Raw genomic sequence first — 24,343 nt, forward strand, 5'->3', positions numbered from 1 at the left:
AACTGTCATTCTCTAAAATTGAAGAGAACCTTGTCTCACCATACAAAGGAAACAAATAAATGAACAACACACAGATAGAAACACACACACACACACACACACACACATGCACACACAACCTCTTCATGGTCTTTTCCCTCTATTACCTAATTTCCAAATTGGCCTTGATATTTCTGATTGCTCTTTTTCCCTTTCCACTTCTTCCTCATGAGCAATCAGAAATATCTTAAGCCTTGCCACTGAGAGGTGCACCACCTCATATCTATTACTGTCTTTTAGGAACTTGCCAAAGCAGCAGGATTTCTATTCACTGAAACATGTTTAAGTGTTCTTGGAGTTTGCATGTAAAACCTATTTCAGGGCAAATTTTGCTATTTTACATTCATTAGGGAAAAAAAAAACCTAGGAGGGAAAAATTCAAAAATAATAAGTATTACCTTTTACCAATTCAGTGTTTTCAAAAAAAGTATTCACCACAAGTGCATTAAAAAAAAAAAAACTGTACCCTCGAATGCTTCTTTGAAAGTAATAATATTTAAAATAAAATCTTAGATAATTAAGTCATTTCAAAATATTTTCATTCAGGTTATGCTTGAGCTTCCAAATATGGAAATCTGGCCCTTACACAGGTCACTGTTAAAATGAATGCATTTCAGTATTTTGAAAAGAAAACTGGTAGATCTATACCTTGTTTTTTGATTCAATAGCAGCACCATATAAAAGCAGTGCTTTGGCCATTAATTTATCTTCATTGTAGATAGCATAGTGTAGAGCAGTATTTCCATACTCATCTGGAATATTTGGATCAGTGCCATGTTCTAGCAACATTAACGCACATTCATCTTCTTGGCATTGTATGGCCTGTCGGTGTTAGACCAAAAACAAATTATAAATGCTAGGAATTCAAAGTAACATTCCACAGCTTTCACCAACCAGTTACATTTAAAGGAGAAAACTCATTTTTATGCTATGTATTGAAATCAAACCCATCTCACGCTGATATAGTTGGCTACTGCATACCTTTGTCAGAGCTGTCCTGTTTTTGTTGTCAAGGACATTAAGTTGACATTGTCTGTCCAGCAGGAGTTTTACTACTTCTGAATTCCCATTGGCAGAGGCCAGATGTAGAGCAGTCCTAGGAGAGTGAGAAGACTTTTTAGGAAATTGTAGTGCATTAGCTACAGGCACATCAATGATTCGTGTAATTGCAAACACTGAATAGCCTCCTATTACTCTGCCTTCAAAACAAACATTTAATTTTCCCATGAAGAAAGCACTCTATTTATTACCTCTCATTACTCGCTGTATTAATGAAAGAGCAGCCTATCTGAATAGAAAGAGCACAGCCCTTGGATGACATTCAGCTTGGGCTGGAACCCTACTTGAAGCTCTGTCGCTTCCCAGCTGTTGCTTAGCCTTTTGCTGTCTCAGTTTCCTCATCAATAAAATGGGAATGAAAATAGTAGCTTTCTCCCAGGAAACCACTGTAATGCTTAAATGAGACTCTACGCAAAAGATATAGAATAGTTCCTAACACAAAGAACAGCTCAATAATTGTTAGATATTATAATTTTTACTAATACCCAAAAGACATTTGAATTAAGTGAGATGATACAATTATACCTACACTTTCAGGTATGTTTTAAAGACTACAGGTAACGTTGTATTTCAGTGATTCTAAGATGATCATTGTCTCCATGTTGTCTCCACTGAAATACCACTTATAATTCATGATTTACTATAATTGGCAGCATTTAAATAATTCTCTTATTGAGACATAAAATAACACGGCATCATACAACCCCTGGTGCCTTACATTAAGTAGAGTATGTTATAACAGGTCTGGGGCGGTTCCAGTCAGATGACCAGCATTTAGATAAATTTTAGTTCTTAAAAAAACTATGGAATAAGAAGGCTGAGGTGAAAACAAAAACAAATTTCTAAAATAAACTAATTATTACTTTGGTTTTCAAAAATCTTTAAGCCAAAGAAAACCTGGAAATTCAAATAAACACCATGGGCTCATTTTTTTCAATACTTAGATTTATACAACGTCTGTACATCAAATATTTCCAATCTTTCCTATTAGGATTTAAGACTGTTATAAATTTTCTCTTTTTAAAATGCATTTATGAAACTATTTGTGGAGCTTTTCTCAACGTTTACATTCAGGGGTACAGGTGCAGGATGTGCCGGTTACACAGGTAAACGTGCGCCAAGGGGGTTGATTGGACAGATGATTTCATTACCCAGGCATTAAGCCCAGTACCCGTTCATTCTATTTCCTGCTTCTTTCCCTCCTCCCACCCTCCACCTCTAATAGGCCCCAGTGTGTGTTCCTTCCTTCTAGGTATCTGTGTGTTATCACTTAGCTCCCAGCTATAAGTGAGAACATGCAGTATTTGGTTTTCTCTTCCTACGTTAGTTTGCTGAGGATAATGGCTTTCAACACCATCATGTCCCTGCAAAGGACACGCTCTCGTTCTTTCTTTTATGGCTGCATAGTAGTCCCTGCTGTTTATCTACCACATTTTAGTTCTTAAAACAACTAAAACAGTCTTTATCCAAGACTTATAAATTTTCAAAAAGGCAATTAAAGGTTATCTTTTATTATTTTCTACCTTCAGAAATGTTTTTGTTTGAAAGGAGGGAGGAAAAGCTTCAACTGAGATTAAGTCCTAATGCTCCAACTTTAAATCTCTCAGCTTGCTCATGCCCAGCAGGTAAACATGAAGTTTTCAAAGATGGAAGGATCCTGAGAGATAGTAGAATACACCTGCCACATAATAGGTGTCTGGCTTATGTCTGATGACTAAATGGATTGAAAGAACAGATAAACGCAGCTTGGGAGTTCAATATTTTTAAAGAAAACTGCTGTAGAGTAGGAGAATACATTTGCAATAGTAATAATCATTTATATTTGCTATTTTAATTTTCATAAGTATATAACTCAACTAAAATGAGTCATACTTTTTACACATGTTAACCTATATATAATGAAAAGATAATTATATAATAAAATGTATATACAATAAAAACTACAGGAACAGGTAAACAGAATCCCTCTACTTCTGAAGAGGATAACGTTCACAGAAGACAGCCATCCACAGAAATAAAAATAAATAATAGAATGTGAGAAATTAGTTGTATCTATGCAAGCAGCATATTCCTTCTCTTCCCAAGGATTATTTCATTACTAATGAACCTTAACTAAACTTCAGATGTTCATTGCAGAAATCACAGATAAGAGAAAGGGAAAAACTTCACTTACAAATCCCCAGAAATAAGTTTGATTATATTTTCTACATATTTTCAGCTAACATAAGAGCAGATTATGTTTGTGTATATGTGTAACAAACTGATTTTTTTCTCACTTGATATAGCAAAGTACATCTTTGCATGTCAATGTATCTCTGTATCTACTGACACCCTCAATAGTTACTTATTATTCCATCCTATGGATGCACCAAAATTTGTTCATAAAATCTATGAATTCTTCTAAATACACTGCTGTTTTAAGCAATACTAAGAAAAACAGATGTATCTATTTCGTAAAGATATTTCAGTATAATGGAATTGATAAGTAAAAAAAAATACATTTTAAAAATGTGGTTCTTACCACTAAAGTGTCTGTTTGAAAAGCTGCAGCAACTTAAACTTTGAACAACTATATACATACCACTGTTCTTCATCGTCAAAAACTTTGTGGATAGAAAACAGTATTTCATTCTTTTTTTTTTTTTTTTTTTGAGATGGACTCTCACTCTGTCACCCAGGCTGGAGTGTAGTGGCGTGATCTCGACTCACTGCAACCTCCACCTCCCTGGTTCAAGCAATTCTCTTGCCTCAGCCTCCTGAGTAGCTGGGATTACAGATGCATGCCACCATGCCCAGCTAATTTTCTGTATTTTTAGCAGAGATGGGGTTTCAACACACTGGCCAGGCTGGTCTCAAACTCCTGACTTTGTGATCCGCCTGCCTCAGCCTCCTAAAGTGCTGGGATAACAGGCGTGAGCCACTGCACCCGGCCTTTCATTCCTCTTCTAACTTAAGTAGAAAACAGTATTTCATTCCTCTAACTTAAATTCCTTCTCCTACCAGGAACACTGTTTTCCTACGTATGTAGGTCACTGGTAGATACGCTAAAAAGTACTATGCCCAATTTTAAAATGCTTATTTTAATGAGCTTATTTTATTATATCTGCATATATAGGCTGGGCACGGTGACTCACGCCTGTAATCCCAGCACTTTGGGAGGCCAAGGTGCGTGGATCACAAGGACAGGAATTCAAGACCAGCCTGGCCAAGATGGTGAAACTCCATCTCTACTAAAAATAAAAAAAAATTAGCCAGGCATGGTGGCAGGCACCTGTAATCCCAGCTACTCAGTAGGCTGAAGCAGAGAATCGCTTGAACCTAACAGGCAGAGATTGCAGTGAGCCAAGATCACACCACTACACTCCAGCCTGGGCAACAGAGTGAGACTCTGTAAAAAAAAAAAAACAAAAAAAAAAACAAAAAAAACATATATATGCATATATAAATAGGCATTTGTGTTTTCTTCTGGTATGTTTCTCCTTTTGTATATTTAAAATTTTTAATCTATACTCTTATTTTTGTGACATAAAAATCTAGCTAGTTTTCTCCAAAAATGAATTATGAACAATCTACCTTTTTTAAATAATACAAAACATCACCATTATCAAATGCTAAATTCTTACATATATTTGGGTATTTCTGGATTTCCTATTCTGTTCTACTCATTGATCTTTTCAGCTGTAAACAATTTGTGGAAATAGCACACGCACATTTTGATATCTGGAAAAGCAAGTCTTTTTCCATTCTGTTACAAAAAAATAATTTATCACAGTAATAAAAGACAGCATGTGTAAAAACTCTAAAACTGCTATTTTTATTTGGCTTAGGTAAAAGTGATAAATAGAAAAAGCTCACATCTTCAGAAAATTCAATCTTCCTTTTCAAGCACACGAACCTTCTTGCCATTTCAGTTGCCTTCTAAGGTTCCTCAGTAAAGAACATATTTACATAGGGTACACTGATAAAAAAAATCCATACTGGATTTTACTTGAAGAATATTTAGCCTTGAAGTTGATATGTTATGGGGCTTCATTCTTAGTTCTCAATATACACTTTTCTATAATATATAGAACATTGCTTTAAAATGTGTACATTAAAAATAATCTGCTGCATCAACTTAATTTTTCGAGTTAAATCACTTTAAAACAACCTGTCAGTGTTCTGTGAGGGAAATTATAATTGGATTGGAAATCAGCTCAAGTTTTGTTTTTGTGTTGCTGCTCACAAAGGGACCTGTGCCCTGACCTCTCTGAGGTTTCCACACCCAGGGTGGTGTGGGGCCTGCGGAGACAAGAAAGCCAGGCCCCCCTCCTCCCCCACCAGGTGGGTATGTCCCCATCATCCCCCCACATCCCTCCTCCTCCCAGCCCAGGCCCGGTTACCTCTTTTGCTTGTCCGTCTTGTTCACGTCAGTGTCCCTGAGCATGACGATGAGATCCTTTCTGGGGACTTTACCCCACCAGGCAGCTCTGTGGAGCTTGTCCAGATCTTCTCGACGGACGTGGTACCTCGGCTCCATGAAGGCACTGTCGTCGTATTCTTCCCAAGCACCCACGTTGCTCTTGCTGCTCCTGACTGTGTTCACAGCGGAGTCATCCTGGTCTCCAGAAGCGCCCCCGTTGCTCTTGCTGCTCCTGACTGTGTTCACAGCGGAGTCATCCTGGTCTCCAGAAGCGCCCCCGTTGCTCTTGCTGCTCCTGACTGTGTTCACAGCGGAGTCATCCTGGTCTCCAGAAGCGCCCCCGTTGCTCTTGCTGCTCCTGACTGTGTTCACAGCGGAGTCATCCTGGTCTCCAGAAGCGCCCCCGTTGCTCTTGCTGCTCCTGACTGTGTTCACAGCGGAGTCATCCTGGTCTCCAGAAGCGTCCACCTTCCCGCTCCCCCTGAGGCAGGGGAGGCAGTGACAGCACCACTTGCCCATCTTGCTCCTGAGTGTCTTCATAGCAGAGTTGTCCTGGCCTCCAGAAGCGCCTGTGTTGCTCTTCCTGCTCCCCTTGCAGCAGGGGAAGCAGGGGCAGCACCACTTGCCCATCTTCCTCCTGAAACCAAATGGCTTCTTCACAGAGGAGGCAGCCGGCATGGAACCAACCTCAGCCACCATCTGCTTTTAACAGCCAGGGGAGGCTGATGGCAGCGAGCAGATCCCGTCTACCAACTAGTTTCACCAACTAGCAGGTAACTCCGGGTTTCCGATCTGTTTGAAGAGAAAGATCAATCCCAGCCAAAACCTGCCAACCCCAGCAGGGGAGCCCACCCCACCCCACCCAGGAAAAACCCACGCCCACCCGGGGAAAGCCCACACCCACGGGGGCAACCCCACGCCCACCCCAGGAAGGGCCAAACCCCCCCCCCAATAAAACACCCAGCCCACCCAAGGGAATGCCAAACCCAGCAGAGAAAAGGTCAAGCCCAGCAAAGGAACTAGGGAGGAAACGTCAACCCAAAGGAGAAAACGTCAATCCAAGGAGGTCCAAGGAGGTCCAAGGAGGAACAGCAGGCCAAGCGACCAACGCCAGGCCAAGCAACCAACGCCAAGCCAAGCAAAGAACGCAAGGCCAAGCCAAGCCGCTACGCGCGTGCCGTGCGTGTGCAAGCCGTTACAGGCCAGCCAAACCGTTACGCGTGTGGCATGCGCGTGCAAGCCGCTACAGGCCAGCCAGTTACCAGTTACGCGCGTGCAGCGTGCGCGTACAAGCCGTTACAGGCCAACCAAACCGTTATGCGCGTGTGGCGTGCGCGTGCAAGCCGTTACAGGCCAGCCAAACCGTTACGCGCGTGCGGCGTGCGCGTGCAAACCGTTACAGGCCAGCCAAACCGTTACGCGCGTGCGGCGTGCGGCGTGCGGCGTGCGGCGTGCGGCGTGCGGCGTGCGGCGTGCGGCGTGCGGCGTGCGGCGTGCGGCGTGCGGCGTGCGGCGTGCGGCGTGCGGCGTGCATCTCAGGTGGTGCCAGTGCACGTGGCACAGACAGTGGCGGATCCGTGCAACCCGCATGGTTAAGTCTTGTTGCCATGAATGTCACTGACAGCCTTGTGTTCCCAGCAAACTTCGCGGGAGTCAGCCGAGCTTTTGGCATTGAAAAGCCTCCGGTGGGGGGAAAAAGCCTCTTGAAGCAGGACTGAGGCTGAGCGCCTGGAACTTGAGGATACTGACAGCCTCCTATGAAGAAAGCTCCCAAGACACTCCTGGCCATGCTGTTGTGCGTGGCAGCGGCTGCAGCTTGGAACTCGGGCTGAGGAAGCTGGCTACAAATAGTGTCAAAATTGTGGAGCACAAGACACCCACTGAGCCCAGCGCCTGCCTGAGGCGCCTTCCACACTTGCTCCTCTTTGGTCCGCACCCAGAACACGAGGCCATCAGCGAGGGGGCACTTGCGGTCACAGGATCACAGCCAGCTCCTGCCCCAGTGCCTCCTGCCCGGTGTCCAAGCCAGAGCCAACAGCTGTGGGGCTTCTGGCCTGGGGGGCTCTGCTCCACTGGCATGCAACAGGGTCAAGGTGCAGGCTGCTGTGTCCAGGCTGGCAAGAGGAGGCTTGGAGGAGCACTTCCCACAGATGGGGAGATGCAGAAAGTCACTCCCCTGTGCAGATCCTGGGAACAGGACACTGAGCCTCCCTGGTGCTGGCGTCTGAGCTGGACCAGGGCAGTGGCACCTCAACCCTCCTGCTGCATAAGCTCCTCTTGCTTGATAATAAACTAAATTTTGAATGAAACAAAAAGAAAAAAGACACACACACTAAATTTCCTTGTCCCTCTGTGATCCCGAGCCAGGAAGCAAGGGGAAACCTGGCCTCCTGGGCTCTCTCCTCAGCTGTGGGCTGAGCAGTTTCCTCCAGCTGAGCTCAGTGGGACCGGGCTGCCCTTCCTTCCTGCATGGACATCCCCACATCTTCCATTGCCCCATACAGAGTGCCATGATCTGGGTTCAAATCCCGGCTCCAGCACTCACAGCCTGTGTTACCTGGCAAATGCCTTGCCCTCAGGCACCTGCTGTCTGTGTCCTTCCTGACAAGAGGGATGGGAGGTGCTCTCCCTGGCGTGAAGGGCTGTAACAGTCAAACACAAGCGGAGCACGCAGACGCCTGGGTAGGGGACTGCCCTGCTGGCTGCTGGGGGTGCTCACCGAAGAGCACCTCCCACCTGCCCACATGGCCTTGCAGGTCTCAGCAGGTATTAAGCACCTGACTACGGTAAATCCCTAAACAAAGCCCTGAGCTGCCCTGGGGAATGTGACCAGGGCGATGGACTAGGAAGGACAGTCTGCGGTGCTAGGCATGAGGACAGGCTGGGGAAAAGCCAATCTCTTCCCAGCACCTTTGGGTCCCAGGGCACCCTCAGTGGACAGAGAACCCAGAGATGCCACAAGGCTTGAGCTGCATCCCGAGTTCCAACCCAGCCATGCTGGGCCCAGGGGTACTTTGGGCACTAAGTTGGGATGAGGAGGGGCCAGGTGACACTCCTGTGTTCCAGGATCCGGTCAAGAGAGTGGTACCCTGTCACTGCCTGGCTCCATCTGGTCCCAGTGGAACAACAAGAGCAGGAAGCCTCTAGCACACACCCTCGGGGCCACCAACACCCAGATCCACAGCGTGGCCACCTGAGTCAGCACCACCTGCCTTGGGGACCGGAGCATGAAGGCCCAGATATGACCAGGACAGTGGAGCAGAGGATGCAGGTGGGCACGATGTGCTGTGCAGATCCAAGGAGCCCCTCTCCAGGCTGGGGCATAACCTCTCTATCTTATTGACACATATTTTACCTCTTTGTAGGGTACATACAAATGCTTGTTACATGCATAAAATGTGTATTCTGGTTACTTTGAATATTTGCACATAATATTGTTACTTAGTCACCATAGTCTGCTGTCAAACATTACAGCTTATTTCTTCTAACTGTAGGTCTGTACCCAATAGCCAACTTCTCTTCATTCTCCCTTCCACACCCCATCTTCCTGGCCTCTGGTAGCTGCCATCATACTCTCTGTGTCCATGAGATCAAGTTTTTTTTTAGCTCCCACATGTGAGTGACAACCTGTGGTATTTGTCCTTCTGTGCCTGGCTTATTTTACTCAATGACTTCAGATCTACCCTTATTTCTGAAAATGACATGATTTCATTATTTGTTATGCCAAATAGTATTCTACTGTGTATATTTAGCATATCTTACCTATCCATTCATCAGCTGATGAATACTTGCATTGACTCTGTATCTTTGCTATTGTGAATAATGCTGTGATAACCACAAGCATGCAAGTTACCCTTTGTTACACTGAACTTTTTCCTTTGGATGAATACCTCCCCCCCCCCCCCCAGTGAGATTGCTGGACCATACAGTAGCTCTATTTTTCGGTGTTTTTAGAATTCTCTATACTGGTTTCCATCATGCTTGTACTGATTCGCTTTCCTACTGACAGTGTAGCAGAGTTTCCATTTCTCTGCATTCTCACCAGCATCTGTTATTTTTTGTTTTATTAATAATACCCATTCTAACTGAGGTGAGATAATATCTCGCTGCGGTTTTGATTTGTATTTCCCTGATCAATGATGTTGAGCATTTTCTCATATACATCTTAGCCATTTGTACGTCTCTATTCCTGTCCTTTGCCCATTTTTAATGGCATTGTTTTGTTAGCTGCCCCCACAGCCCATGGCCCATAGCCACTCCCACCTGAGCCCGCCTGGGGGCCTAGCACAGCAGCTCCTCGCCTGGAATCCAGCATATGCCCTTCCGTGACCCGGGCAGTCCTCCCGATGCTCTGCCCAGCCCCGCTGGGAGGGTAGCCGCTGGGTTGGTGTGGCTACAGGCAGAGACCTTGCCTGCCCTACTCAGCCTCCTGCACCAGTGCCGGGGAGGGTGTCCACTGCATGGAAAGGTGTGGGCTGGCTTTGAACTCAGGGGAGCTGGAGCAGGCAAGCTGGGAGGGGACCGTGGGCAAAGCCTGGTGGGCTGTGTTCAGGAGGAGGTTTGTGGCCCACCAAGCCTGTGGTGGCGGTTAGGGACATGTAGTTACAGGACCGGGCAGGGCCTGGACCAGTAGCCCAAAGTCGGCCTCAGCATTGGCACAGCAGGACAGGCCTGGGAGGCCCACTGCGAGGACTGGACTGGGTGGAGGGTCTAAGGCCCTGGCCAGAGCCACAATGGGGCACAGAGTAGGGTGGTTGGAGAAGCCTCCTAGGGCAGAATAAGACAGTGAGGACTTAGGGCAGGAGTAGAGGAGGAGTTGGGCGTGCCCCCTAAATCTCACAACATCCCACTAGGTGCTGTGGGATTGTCCCTGCCCCCACCACACAGGATGCTGACATATCTGCCGCCTTCGGGCCCAGATGACTCACCCTGAGCCGTTGGAAAAGCACAGGGAAACGTTCATCCTGTGAGCAGCTCGGGATGCCGCTTCCCTTCTCAGGACGTCTCCTGAGGCAGCAGAGGCCAGGCTGGCAGGGAAGGTGGGACAGCCAGAACATTCCTGAGGCTGCCCTGACACCTGGTGGCGGCCCTCAGACACCAGCAGCTGCATGGAGGAAGTGCCGGCCAGCAGGAGTGAGCACAGGAAGGGGCAGAGAGGAAGGAGGAAGGGGAGAGAGCGAGTCCATTCTAGACCAGTGGTCCTCAAATTTGAACCTACAATGGCATCACCCTGAGTGCTGTCCCTGACTCAGGAAACTGCTGGAAAACTCGGAACTGCTGGAGAATCTGCACTTCTAAGAGGTTCCCGGAGGCTGCTGTGCTGCTGGTCCGGGACCAAGCCATGGGTCTGGGACAGGAATGAAGGGATGTCTGCGCTCCTACCGGGTGCCTACTGGGTGGTACTGTTATTATTATACCTTCCTTATAGAGGAAGCCACCGAGGCTGGAAAGGCCACGTTCCCACACTATCCACGTCCGTGCCCACAGAAGTGATAACCTTTTGAAATCAGTGCAGCCCCAGAGACCTCCCTAGGGGTCCCTGCTGCACATCTGTTGAGCAGGTCACAGCCTGGGTTTGTCTGCACCAGGCAGGCAAGACGGCTCCTGAGAATGGGCCCTGCCCAGCACACCTGCCCAGGCACTGAGCCAGGAACACACAAGCTGCTCACCTGGCCTCTGACAGGCTAGTGAAAGAAGGGGGCAGGGCCTGCCTGGGGTGCTGCACAGGAGCACCTAGCTCACTGCCCTTTGGAGATGACCCTGTTTGAGAACTGTCATTCTGATGACACCGCAGTGGAGGGTCTGGTGGAGCTGCCAGCTCCCCTGGGGCCCAGGAGGAGTTGCCTCTGACTTGATTCCCAGTTCCCAGGCAGGGGCACGCTCAGAGAGCCATGCAAAGCCAGTGCTGGGCCCCTTCCTTCCTCCCACTGGCCAGTGACTGTCCGTGGGCTCAGCCACACCACAGGAGGGGAGGAGGCCATACTATCCAGTGTCGCTTCTCTCAGCATTGTGCTGAGCTGGAGGGAAGGCTAGGAGGCCTCCTAGAGGAGGGGACACCTGTCCAGCAGCTCAGCGGAGGTCAGTTAGGTGAGCAGGGAGGGAGAGGAGAGAGGAAGGCAGAGGCTCAGAAAGGGCAGGGCTTGGAGGCCAGGACCAGAGGAGTCAAGGTTTCAGAGAATCACCTGAGGGCAGGTGGAAATGCAGACTCGGGCCACCCCAGACTCCCTCAGGACGTTGTGGCTTTAAGTCCCAGGAAACTGCATGTCTAACCTGCTCCTGGCCACTGGAGTGTGGTCCTCAGGATTCCCAAGACCTTGGCAAGGTGGCCAACTTGTGCCCCCAATACCAGGTAAAATGAGAGCAAGGTGCCAGGGTAGCCTCTGCCCCAGCCCAGCCCACACTGCCTGCTCCCTGCCTGCTGGGGTCCCACAGGTCCCAGAGCCAACCACCAAGCCAGGCAGGACCTCAGACCTGTCCAGGTGCCTCAGGGCTGGCACACCACGTCTGTCGCCTCATCTGTATGCCTGCATCATGAGAAACATTTATTCTCAGTAGTTACAAAGGTTCCCAGCACCACTCTCCGTGCCTCCCGTCTGTGCTGACTCAGTGAATGCCCACCACAGTCTTTCAGGGTGCTCCTACTGCACCTGTCGTAAACAAAAGGGGAAACACAGAGGCGAGCTGCCCCCCAGAGCACACAGCTGGAAAATGCCCAGTGATGGCTCAGGCCAGACATCACTGCCACCGTGCCTCATTACCCCCGCGTCCACCAGCTTAGGTTAGTGGTTGAAGGGAGAAAGTTCTGCAAGAAGAGTAAAAGTGGGGCATTATGCAAAGACCAATAAAGGGTCCTGGGAATACAGAAACGCCAAGACTCCATGTTTACATTCCGTGCAGGGGCAGAGGAAGCCTTTCCCACCTGCAAAGCTCAGGTGTGGCAGGGCCTTCCCTGCCCATGAGAACAAGAAGGGAGTGGTCTCCTCTTCGAGGGCTATGGAGACACCAACTGTCACCCAGTTTTACAAATAACAGAAGAGCAGCTCAGGAAAAAAGGAACAGAGGAAGAGTCAAACCTCCAGAGGACTCAGCGTGCCCAGCACCGTGCTCAGCTTTCCTACACACTCAGGCCACCTAGTCCTCTACCAGCCCTATGGGCGTGGCGTCACCCCTCCCCTCCCATCATTCACAGAGATGAAAAGGCTCAGAGGGGCAAGCCCTGACCCTGGGGCCCCACGTGGTGTGGTGTAATCTGGACCCCCACATAGTGGGGGGTTATCCGGACCCATCACTCTGGTGCGGCCTGGGCAGTGCTCCCACTCCCCCCTCTCCAAGTACGGTCTCACTGATTGCTGTGCCCCCTCACCTGGCACAGCACCCGGTGGCAGCTCATCCCGGTCAGCTTTGCTGTACGGCAAACAATGCTCCCCCTGCCTTCCGTGACATGGAGCCCCTGAGGGGCAGCTGTGAAGGCTCTGCCCCATGAGTCCTATCTGGGACCACAGGGGAGGGACCAGCTCCTACAGTGGGGAAAAGGATGAGAAGGCTGCAGAAGCCCCCTCTGCTTCCTAAAGCACCTGCTCAAACATGACACACTCACACCCCCTTCCCCCAGGCACGGCACACCACCCGTTAGGCTTGGACTCTGTTCCTCTAGTGGGCAAGATGACACGGACAGGCACTCGGCATCAGGCAGGAACTTACAGGCTGCTCACAGGGAAGGGGCAGCAGGACAACCAGGGACAATAACGCGTCATCCTCAGCATGACTTTAATTTAATAAAGGACAAATGGATGAAGGAACCATATTCCTTCCTGGAACGGGTGAATATCTCTCTAGGTCCATCCACACCAGTTGATAAGTAGGGAAAGAAACGATTGAACAGCAACAAAACTATCCGTGACCAAATGACATTTGTGTTGTGTGAACTAACGATCTGCTTGTAATATGCAACCACTGGCTTTATTAATCAGTAAAAACTCTGCAAAGGAAAGTTAGTACAAACCCAGCTTCCACCGAGAATTGACGATACTTGACAATCATGATCTGTCATTAACTATGGCCTGTTGCGTTTATCAGCAGCTGAGGCAAGGGCCATTTCTTCCTGAGCTCAGACAACACCTCCCAGGCTTCAAGCACTGAGCCCAGGCCACATGATTAGCTCTCACCACTGGAAGGGCAGCGCCATTCCAGAGCTGAGGATGGGTGTGTCTTCACTGTCTTCTCTTTTTTTTTTGTTTGTTTGTTTGTTTGTTTGTTTGTTTTTTGAGACAGAGTCTCCCTCTGTTGCCCAGGCTGGAGTGCAGTGGCGCTATCTCGGCTCACTGCAAGCTCTGCCTCCCGAGTTCACACCATTCTCCTGCCTCAGCCTCCCGAGTAGCTGGGACAACAGGTATCTGTCACCACACCCGGCTAATTTTTTGCATTTTTAGTAGAGATGGGGTTTCACTGTGTTAGCCAGGATGGTCTCGATCTCCTGACCTCCTGATCCGCCCACCTCAGCCTCCCAAAGTGCTGGGATTACAGGTGTGAGCCACCGTGCCCGGCCTTCACTGTCTTTTCTTCCAGCAGGTTGTGTTAAGTTCCCACAGCGGAGTCCAAGGCAAAGAGAGAAAAGCAGCTTTGGTCCCTGAACAACAGCCTGGAGCAGAGGCCTCTCATCCCTTTTGAACCCACAATGGACTGCGACTTGAACAAGAAAGAGAGCCTTTTGGTCGGGTGTGGTGGCTCAAGCCTGTAATCCCAGCACTTTGGGAGGCCGAGGCAGGCAGATCACCTGAGGTTTGGAGTTTAAGACCAGCTTGACCAACATGGTGAAACCCTGTCTCAACTTAAAATACAAAGTTAGCTGGGCGTGGTGGTGCACGCCTGTAATCCCAGCTACTCAGGAGGCTGAGGCAGGAGAATCACTTGAACCTGTGAGGTGGAGGTTGCGGTGAGCCAAGATCCCACCATTGCACACCACCCTGGGCAACAAGAGAGAAACACTGTCTCAAAAAAAGAAAAAGACAAGACAAGAAATAGAGCTTTTTCTGCATTCAGCTGATCTGGGGTGGCTTACTACAGCAGTTGACCTCATGTTAACCTCGTGTGTACAGCGCTGACTTCCGCTTCTAGGTCCTGGTGATCCTGGAGGTGAGCTGTGAGCTGCACTGCAGGAACCTTTAGTCACCGACTAGTTCCACACCACACTGAAGAGCCCCCAACCAGGAGTAACTGGTACATCCTAGCATTGTTAGCTATAGAAAAAGTCAAAATGGTATTGGATAAACTATGGGACAAATAAGACGAATAAACAGGTTCTTTAAGCGCTGATATGGAAATAGCAGGTATGTTAAGTGAACAATTAAGGCACAGAACAGCATACAGAGCAGTTTTTAAGGTCTGACCCAAGGACCCTGAGACTGCCCAGGATCCTTTTAGGGGGTCCGCTAGGTGCTCCCTTTCCAACTACACAACAGTATAAGGATGTACATCCTTCATATATCCCAACCAAAAAGCGTCACGACAGTTCGAATGCAAAGATGAAAATCTAGCTGTCTTCTACTAAGTATGGCATTAAAGAAAACTGTGATGTGAAAACAATGTCATGCTTCACTGATTCTGTTTTGAAGAATAAGTTTTCTACGTTCTTTTAAAATGTCGCTATAGGCCAGGCACAGTGGCTCACGCCTGTGATCTCAGCGATTTGGGAGGCCGAGGTGGGCAGATCACCTGAGGTCAGGAGTTCGAGACCAGCCTGGCCAACATGATGAAATGCCATCTCTACTAAACATACAAAAAAAAAATTAGCCGGGCATGGGGGCGGGCGCCTGTAATCCCAGCTACTCGGGAGGCTAAGGCAGGAGAATCGCTTGAGCCTGGGAGGCAGAGGTTGCAGTGAGCCCAGATCACACCATTGCACTCCAGCCTGGGCAACAAGAGTCAAACTGCCTCAAAAAAAAAAAAGTCACTCTGGGTGGCTGGCACTTTGGGAGACCAAGGCGGGCAGATCACCTGAGGTCAGAAGTTTGAGACCAGCCTGGCCAACATGATGAAACCCTGTCTCTACTAAAAAAAAATACAAAATTAGCCAGGCGTGGTGGCAGGTGCTTGTAATCCCAGCTACTCAGGAGGCTGAGGCAGGAGAATTGCTTGAACCTGGGGGCAGAGGATACAGTAAGCCAAGATTGCACCACTGCACTTCACCCTGGGTGACAAATCGAGACTCTTTCTCACAAAAAAAAAAAAATTAAATAAAAATAAATATCACTGTACCATGGGATTTTCATTTTCTAAATCTCAATTTTATTTTCTAATATAATATTGATATAAATCACTTTCTTTTTTTTTTGAGACGGAGTCTCGCTCTGTCGCTCAGGCTGGAGTGCAGTGGCGCAATCTCAGCTCACTGCAAGCTCCGCCTCCGGGGTTCACACCATTCTCCTGCCTCAGCCTCCCGAGTAGCTGGAACTACAGGCACCCACCACTATGCCTGGCTAATTTTTTGTATTTTCAGTAGAGATGGGGTTTCACCATGTTAGCCAGGATGGTCTCAATCTCCTGACCTCGTGATCTGCCCGTCTTGGCCTCCCAAAGTGCTGGGATTACAGGTGTGAGCCACCGCGCCCAGCTGATCTAAATCACATTTTAAAAGCTCTTTGGGGGCTCAAAAACTTAGTAGTGTAAAATCATACTGAGATTGATTCAAGCACCACTGTTGTATACCGTATACTACTTTTGTGTAAAAAAGAAAGAAAATTCATCTTGTACTAGCTTACAATGCATAAAGAAACCCATTAAGGATAAACCACTATCAGTGGTACTGGGCAGATGAAAGACCTTTCACTGAATGTATCTTTTTGTTGTTAATTTTTGAGCTATGTATAATCTATTCATGAAAGTAAGTTAAAAACAAACCCTAGGGGGCCGGGCGCAGTGGCTCACGCCTGTAATCCCAGCATTTTGGGAGGCCCAGGCAGGCGGATCACGAGGTCAAGGGACTGAGACCATCCTGGCCAACATGGTGAAACCCTGTCTCTACTAACAATACAAAAATTAGCTGGGCATGACGACGTGCGCCTGTAATCCCAGCTACTCTGGAAACTGAGGCAGGAGAATCACTTGAACCCTGGAGTCAGAGGTTGCAGTGAGCTGAGATCGTGCCATTGCACTCCAGCCTGGCAACAGAGCGAGACTCCTCTCAAAAAAACAAAACAAAACAAAACAAAACCCCTAGGGGCCAGAGGAAGCAGGAAGGCCAGCCCAAGAGAAGATGGGATAGGCCAGAAAGTCTGTGTGTGGATGACACCACCTCAACCCAACCCCTCCAGAAACATGGTCTCCAGACAAAACATCAGAGGATTCTTCACTAAACAAACAAAAGCAAGAGAGAGAGCTTCCAGGGTGCTTCCCCAACTTAACTGTAACTGGCAAACAGGATCACCACATAACCAGTGTCTGCAACCTGGGAGGCAGCCAGAAAAGCTAACCCAGAGGAGAGGGAGGCAATTCAGGAACTAAAATGATTTTTTAAAACAAAAATAACTGGCCGGGCGCGGTGGCTCACATCTGTAATCCCAGCACTGTGGGAGGCTGAGGCGGGTGGATCACGAGCTCAGGAGATCGAGACCATCCTGGCTAACACGGTGAAACCCCGTCTCTACTAAAAATACAAAATATTAGCCGGGCGAGGTGGCGGCGCCTGTAGTCCCAGCTACTTGGGAGGCTGAGGCAGGAGAATGGCGTGAACCCAGGAGGCGGAGCTTGCAGTGAGCCGAGATGGCGCCACTGCACTCCAGCCCGGGCGACAGAGCGAGACTCTGTCTCAAAAAAAATAATAAAAGTTAAAAAATAAAAATAACGAAAAACAAAGCCATGTATCCAAAGATGCTGGAGAAGTTATTGGACACACACTGCCAGGGGGGATCTGGGTGGGAAAAACTGTCCGTTTTCTCACAGCCATCCCAAGGGTGTGACTACACAGGCCACTCCTGTTTGTGGAAATCAGATATGCACATGGCACAGGGAACAAGAAGGCGTTTTAACCTCAGATGTGGAGACCTGCTACCTGCACGCTCCTGAGTAAATTATTTAACTTCTGGGCCTTGGTCCCTCCAGTGGAACTTGGAGAATACCTCCCTTACAGAGTCACTAAGAATGCAGTGAGTTGTCTCTGATGTGACGATATATTCTAGCATTTGGTAGGTTCTCAATAAATGGCATTCTTATGATCCATGACAGCAGAAAAAGCTGAAAGTATGTTACTACAAAGTAATTTTTTAAAGACATAGAAGTCACAATGAAACATGCTTTAAGGTTAATGCTTTAATGTATTGACATTTTCACTTACAAATGTACAATCTGCATATGCAGGAAAAAATCAGTTCTCTAGACACAACAGAATACTAGAGACGGGAAAGCAATCACAAAAAGATCAACTCTGGGGAGAAAGTGGAACTGCATTCCATGCCTTTATCTACACACACTAGGGAAGGAAAAAGAAATATTACACAGGATCAAAACTTGTGGAAAATACACTTGGGTCATTTTGTCTCAACTGCAGGACCTTCTTACGATCCAGATGGCTGGCTACCTTGAGTCCTGGATAACCTAAAATGGGCTAAGTCTGGCCTTGTTCACAAATGATGATCCGAAACATGAACAGCTCTCCCTCTCCTCTTTAATATCCAAGACCCTGAAGGTGACTCAAGGAATGAAAAGAACCACCGGATCAGCATGTAGATAATGTCACTGGCCAACCTCTTCAAGGTATGGATTATTTAAAAGTACACATGGAAGTAAAATGCTTACTCACACCTGAATAAGAAGTTTCTTCTAACTCAAGTACTTCTTGATTTGTATGAAGTATAGCACTGTAAACAAAGGACATCGTTGAGAAACTGAGGCTATCAAAACATTGGCATCTATGGGAGTTGTGGCCAAGAAATAAAATACCTGAGCGACCTTATCCCCAGTATGCATTTCATACCAGGATCAAGTCACTAGTGACAGTCAAGTTCCAGGCTCATCTATGGCTGCCTAATGAGGCTGGCCCCACTGGGATGGGGACTGGGGAGGGGATACACATAAGTGCCCAAGCTTCAGTCCACACCTCTCCCCTTCGGCCAGAAGCAGCCAAGGGAGCACAGGGACATCTGCCTCAATAGCATTTTGGCAGCAAAAATCAATACTCTGTGGTTTCTGGAATTCTCACCCAGTAATTCCAAGTTCAAAATTACCAGTGCAACATGAAAAACTGTTAATAGTTTTTAAGTAAAGTGTACATACAGCTTTAATAATGATTATAATCTGAAGAAAGTCATTCTTCTTATACAGGATGGAGAATCCTCAAAGCAACATTTTAAACCATGGACACTAGACTTGTCATACATTACATCTATTCAGAGATGAGAGATAAACACACATCCTTCCATGTGGGAACAGATATTCCCATGTCAACAAGTCCCCTAAGATCAGAGAGAAAAGCAGACCTGTGGTCACCACTCAGTTTCTCTGGCGTCTGACTTCAGATGGAGTCCCAGGTAGGTTGGCCTAAGTTAGCCTCAGAGGGAGGTGGCTGAGCAGCAAAGCAAGACAGCATGTGTGTAACCAGCCAGGCAAAATAACAAGTCTGTGCTACCTGGAGTGTATTTTCAGGACAACAGGACCATATGGAGTGTGGGGCAGGGACATTCACTGTGCTAAACTGCCTCTGTAAAAGCACACTGTTGAAAGCATGCAGGACAGAAAACTGGAATAATTCAGAGCTTAAAAACAAGAAATAACAGAAATGTGAATATTTCAAATACATACTTCATAATATTGAAAATAAGAGCATTTGACAGAAAGGCTGGAATAGTTTTTCCAAAGACTCACACATTTTGGGGCTCAAAATTCAATGTTCTAAGCTTCTCTATCACAAAGCGATGAAGAACAAAAGCAAGGCTGGGGATCCTGGCCAGGCTGAGTGGTACCTTGAGCCGGTCCCTGTGTCCTGAGGGTCCCTGGGCCCCATTTTCCATCCATAACCCAAGTCTGCTCAGCTACGGTCTGCCCTGGTGCTCAGTGAACAGCCACAGGGCCTCACTTCTGCACAGGATGGGCCTTCAGAGAGATGAGAGAGCATCTCCCACACAGTGCAACCCCGTGAAGGCGTGAAATGAGAACGCCCTAACTGAGGCTCTCCTTCCACTCCCTCACTGTTCCTTTAACATTACTCCCTCAGCAAGTAGAACAACAGGCTATCGGGAGGCTTAGGCAGACACACACTCAAACAGCTCTCTTGGAATAAAGCAAATCTGCCTCCACACACTTGTTTGTTATTGTTCTGGCTTCTCCAAGTTTTAAAGGATAAAGCCCTCAAACTTGCAGGCTCAAATCAATTCCTAATGCGGGAAACGTTCTCCAAGTATGGCTACCAAAACCATACAAGAATAAGGTGAGAAGCAGCAGCTAGAGTCAGGCAGACTTCTGAAGCATCATTTCTCAAAGGCGGGCTGTGCCCCGTCATCCTGAGCCGTAGGCCTTGCCGGGGGCCCGTGGAGCCCCAGAGGGCAGGACAGGGGCTCTCACACCATGGCCCCGGGAAGTACCTGGGAGCTTACCAACCCACAACTCCTAAAGTAACAAACAACCAGTTCTGGTCTGTGGTTTGAAAAAGTTAAATGGAAAGCTATAGCTTTTCTTGCTACAATCACTCATTAGGCATACAACACTATATTACTGGCATAACATGAAAATAAATTAACCCTTAAGCACTACACCTAACTCTAAAAAGAAAATGCCTTTCAAAACAGGTATGCTCAAATAAGGTGTTCCGAGAGGTGCACAAGGACAGTCTTGGAATGAGCCAGTGCCCCGGAGAACCAGTGCCCCGGAGAGCCAGCGTTGGAACACAACAGCACAGTTCAAACCTTTCTCTGTGGTACTTACGTGGATTAGTTACAATTATGACATCACTACTTTCAAAGGAACGATTAAAACTATTATTAAAAACATTTGCCACAAACAGAAATGCCCTGCAAATCATATTATTGCACACAGGGTTATCAGAAGCTATGCACATCAAGACCTTGAGGCCCCTAGAAGACCCAAAATAGAGACCCTAAGGCCATGCCCGTGGCTGCTCCTGCCAGCATGCCCAGTGCCAGGTCACTGTCGTTGTCTCGATACCGCTCTCGAATGATGACTTGGTTAGCAGGCTGCTGTCCATAAAGTCCTAAAAAAGAAGGAAAGTAGCAGATCTCTAAGCAGCAGTTTGTGAAGTTTAACATCACGTGAAGTGCCAGTTCTCCTTTCACAAAAGGGATCTGCTGTCTCCTGTCACACTGGCGCCCCAGCCCTCCTTCACAGCAGGCACATCGTGTGGCCCACATCCCTGAAACCGCACTGGGAGGAAACCAAGATCCTCAGCTCAATAAGGGCCAAGGTCCCTAATCCGCAAAGAGCAGAACCCTAAAGAAGCCTTCACATTCCAGCCTTTGATTTCTACTTCAGCCCTCCACACGACACTTACTGGGTGGCAGACAAATGGGGAACACGGGAGACATACAGTGCCCAACAAAAGCCCAAAAAGGAAATGCTCACTTAACGCAAATTAGCTTCTTAGTATGCATGCAAACCAATTTTTAAATTAAACCTTAAATCTGCACATATAACCTGCTTTTTTTTTTTTTTGAGATGGAGTCTTGCTCTGTGCCCAGGCTGGAATGCAGTGGCGTGATCTCAGCTAACTGCAACCTCCACTTCCCGGGTTCAAGCTATTCTCCCACCTCAGCTTCCTGAGTAACTGGGACTACAGGCGCCTGCCACCATGCTCAGCTAATTTTTGTATTTTTAGTGGAGACAGGGTTTCACCATGTTGGCCAGAATGGTCTCAAACTCCTGATCTCAAGTGATCCACCCACCTCGGCCTCCCCAAGTGCTGAGATTACAGGTGTGAGCCACAGCGCCCGGTCTACTCTTCTTCTTCTTCTTTTTTTTTTTTTTTTTTGTTTTTTGAGACAGAGTCTCACTCTGTCGCCCAGGCTGGAGTGCAGTGGCTCGATCTCGGCTCACTGCAAGCTCCGCCTCCCTGGTTCACGCCATTCTCTTGCCTCAGCCTCCCAAGTAGCTGGGACTACAGGCGCCTGTCACCACACCCGGCTAATGTTTTGTATTTTTAGTAGAGACGGGGTTTCACCGTGTTAGCCCGGATGGTCTCAATCTCCTGACCTTGTGATCTGCCTGCCTCGGCCTCCCAAAGTGCTGGGATTACAGGCATGAGTCACCGTACCCGGCCCAGCCTACTCTTTTTTACTACATGTCTTTACGGAGAAAAAATATTTATGTTAAGAGGTGAAAACTTCAAAAAAACAAACCACAGACAAATTTAATATTTAATTTGCAAGACTAAAATTTACAACTGGAAATGTACTGTTTGCTCTCTTCCATGCTTCACAGCTACAAGGCCTAGTAGCTAAGTAGCTTTCAAACTGCTCACGTATTAATAGGGTTAACTTTCCTCCTTGATCCTCTATTCCTTTAATGGTTCAAAGGCTGGCTGGCCAGGCTTGATGGCTGGCACCTGTAATACCAGCACTTTGGGAGGCTGAGGCGGGTGGATCACTTGAGGCCAGAAGTTTTAGACCAGCCTGGCCAACACGGTGAAACCCTGTCTCTTCAAAATTTACCAAAAAAAAAAAAAATTAGCCAGGGGTAGTGGCGCATGCCTGTAATCCCACGCTGAGGCATGAGAATTGCTTGAACCTAGGAGGCGGGGGCTGCTGTGAGCTGAGATCCTGCCACTGCAATCCAGGGTCTGGGCAACAGAGTGAGACTCTGTCCCCCCACCAAAAAAAAGAAAAAGAAAAGAAAAAAAACAAATTACTCACTAGTGATGTGCACATGTGGATGAAGAGCAGAAGTGAAACCCTCAGTGATAACAAAGGTGAACATTACCAACCACTTGCAGCACTACGTACACTGAAATGCTCTTACTCAACTGAGTGCGCTCTTATCCCTATTCTGCAGATGGGCAAACCGAGGCACACAATGGTGAAGGACAGTAAGGGCACACAAACCCAGGCACTCTGGCTAGAGTATGCATTTATACCCACTAATGCCTCAAATACAACAGAGGATGATGAATGACAAAAATCAAAAGGCACAGAGTAGTACAATGAAACCACTGTAAATCTAAGGGCTGACCTCGTACAGGTAACAGTATTGGAAGCAAGTGATTATTTTTGCAATGTTTAAATTTCAAAACTAGGGAATTATGGCATTTACTTTCACAGCCCTGACATTTTAAAACGTTCAGTAATGTTAACTCCAACTAGCCAAATGTAACACGATGGAACCTGTGAGCTGACCTAATGAAAAGCTCTCCTGGAAAATCTGCATTCTCCTGCCCCTGCAGGTCATGCTGAGGTCCGCTGGCTGCAGGACCAGGTCACTCTCCTGTGGCTCCTGCTGAGCTCTGCTCCTGCACTGAACTCAGTCCTTGCCAGAGTCAGCTGTGGATGCTTCCACGTCACACTATTTTAATTGCCTAATTTAACTAATACTACATAAATGGTCAAAATGTGAATGAGGAAAAGGCAGACACAGTTTCTACGGCAACTAAGATACTACAGGAAAACTAATAAAGGAAGGTACTTTTACAAATTACCATCAAATCAGGGAATTGAGAAAACTATAAAAGATGGGAGGATGGGAGCACTATAGTCTCAAAATCTAGAAGTCTGCTCTTGGACTTACCCCTGGAAACTGCAGTGCAATGACGTGTCATGAGGATGGTCTCTACAAGACAGAAATAGAAGACTCCAACCGAAGGAGCCAACTCAAAGCAAACACCTTAACCCCACATTATGAGAGAGCCTAACGAGCACCCACTAGTGGGTGAAATCACAGCACAATGTTTACAGAACATCTACAGTACTCTGTACTTTCTCAATTGGCTGACCAACCACTGGTCCCAATCACACTCAACAGAAAGCCTTAACCAGCTCTGTGTGTGACTAGGAGGGTTCTTGTGGACTAGCTCTAGGCTCTGAGACCCTGGCAGACAGGATGGCATGGAGGTGGCAAAGCACCCATCTGGTTGTCAGCACAAGCTGCTGTGTATCAACCACAAACCCACCTGACCCTTCCAGAGCAAGCAGGTCTGGGGGCTGCCTGGTCACCACCCTGAGGCAGGCTGCATAGTGCCCACTGATCCAGCCCCTGATGCGGCAAGCATTCCGAGTACTGCCTGTGAGAGTGCTACTTCTACTCTGCTGACGAGAGCTAAGGGCAAGGATGGACTCATTTCCGGAAGTGCCCTAAACAACCCCGTCCGCAATATCTGTGCTCTCTGTACAGTAAGAAAACAGCAGCTGGCCGGGCACGGTGGCTCAAGCCTGTAATCCCAGCACTTTGGGAGGCCGAGACGGGCGGATCACGAGGTCAGGAGATCGAGACCATCCTGGCTAACACGGTGAAACCCCGTCTCTACTAAAAAATACAAAAAACTAGCCGGGCGTGGTGGCGGGCGCCTGTAGTCCCAGCTACTCGGGAGGCTGAGGCAGGAGAATGGCGTGAACCCGGGAGGCGGAGCTTGCAGTGAGCGGAGATCCAGCCACTGCACTCCAGCCTGGGCAACAGAGCGAGACTCCGTCTCAAAAAAAAAAAAAAAAAAAAAAAGAAAACAGCAGCAACTGCCCTATTCTGTGGGCTGGAAGCTGAGAAAGAGGCTGGCTCTCATGTGGCAAGGCTGAGGCTTAAAACTCACCACCCCATGGGATCCCAACAGAAAAATGTGCAAAAGGAAAATGATTCATAAAAGGGAATATAAACTAAAGCAACTCAATGATTCCACTTCAGACCTACTGAAGCTATCAAAAC

At 47.6% G+C, this 24,343-nt stretch overlaps 2 protein-coding genes across 16 annotated transcripts in view; both read right to left on the reverse strand.

The window, feature by feature from the left end:
- LOC104677008 (actin, cytoplasmic 1-like) overlaps positions 1 to 6,345 on the reverse strand; it is a 72,613-nt gene extending 66,268 nt beyond the window's left edge. For all 7 annotated transcript variants that reach the window (XM_030916741.1, XM_030916740.1, XM_030916736.1 and 4 more), the window contains exons 1-3: positions 5,481 to 6,345; positions 1,021 to 1,135; positions 688 to 861 (exon numbers count right to left, since the gene is read on the reverse strand). In XM_030916741.1, the coding sequence (XP_030772601.1) occupies positions 688 to 861; positions 1,021 to 1,135; positions 5,481 to 6,199 (1,008 nt within the window). In that variant the 5' untranslated portion in view covers positions 6,200 to 6,345. The remainder of the gene's footprint in view (positions 1 to 687; positions 862 to 1,020; positions 1,136 to 5,480) is intronic.
- Positions 6,346 to 20,440: 14,095 nt separating this feature from the next.
- Positions 20,441 to 24,343, reverse strand: part of PLEKHB2 (pleckstrin homology domain containing B2) — a 45,647-nt gene continuing 41,744 nt past the window's right edge. For all 9 annotated transcript variants that reach the window (XM_030916755.1, XM_030916751.1, XM_030916754.1 and 6 more), the window contains one exon: positions 20,441 to 20,696. In XM_030916755.1, coding sequence (XP_030772615.1) covers positions 20,560 to 20,696 — 137 coding nt within the window. In that variant the 3' untranslated portion in view covers positions 20,441 to 20,559. The remainder of the gene's footprint in view (positions 20,697 to 24,343) is intronic.

This window comes from Rhinopithecus roxellana, chromosome 14 (genome assembly GCF_007565055.1).
Source record: "Rhinopithecus roxellana isolate Shanxi Qingling chromosome 14, ASM756505v1, whole genome shotgun sequence".
Classification (NCBI taxonomy): Eukaryota; Metazoa; Chordata; class Mammalia; order Primates; family Cercopithecidae; genus Rhinopithecus; species Rhinopithecus roxellana.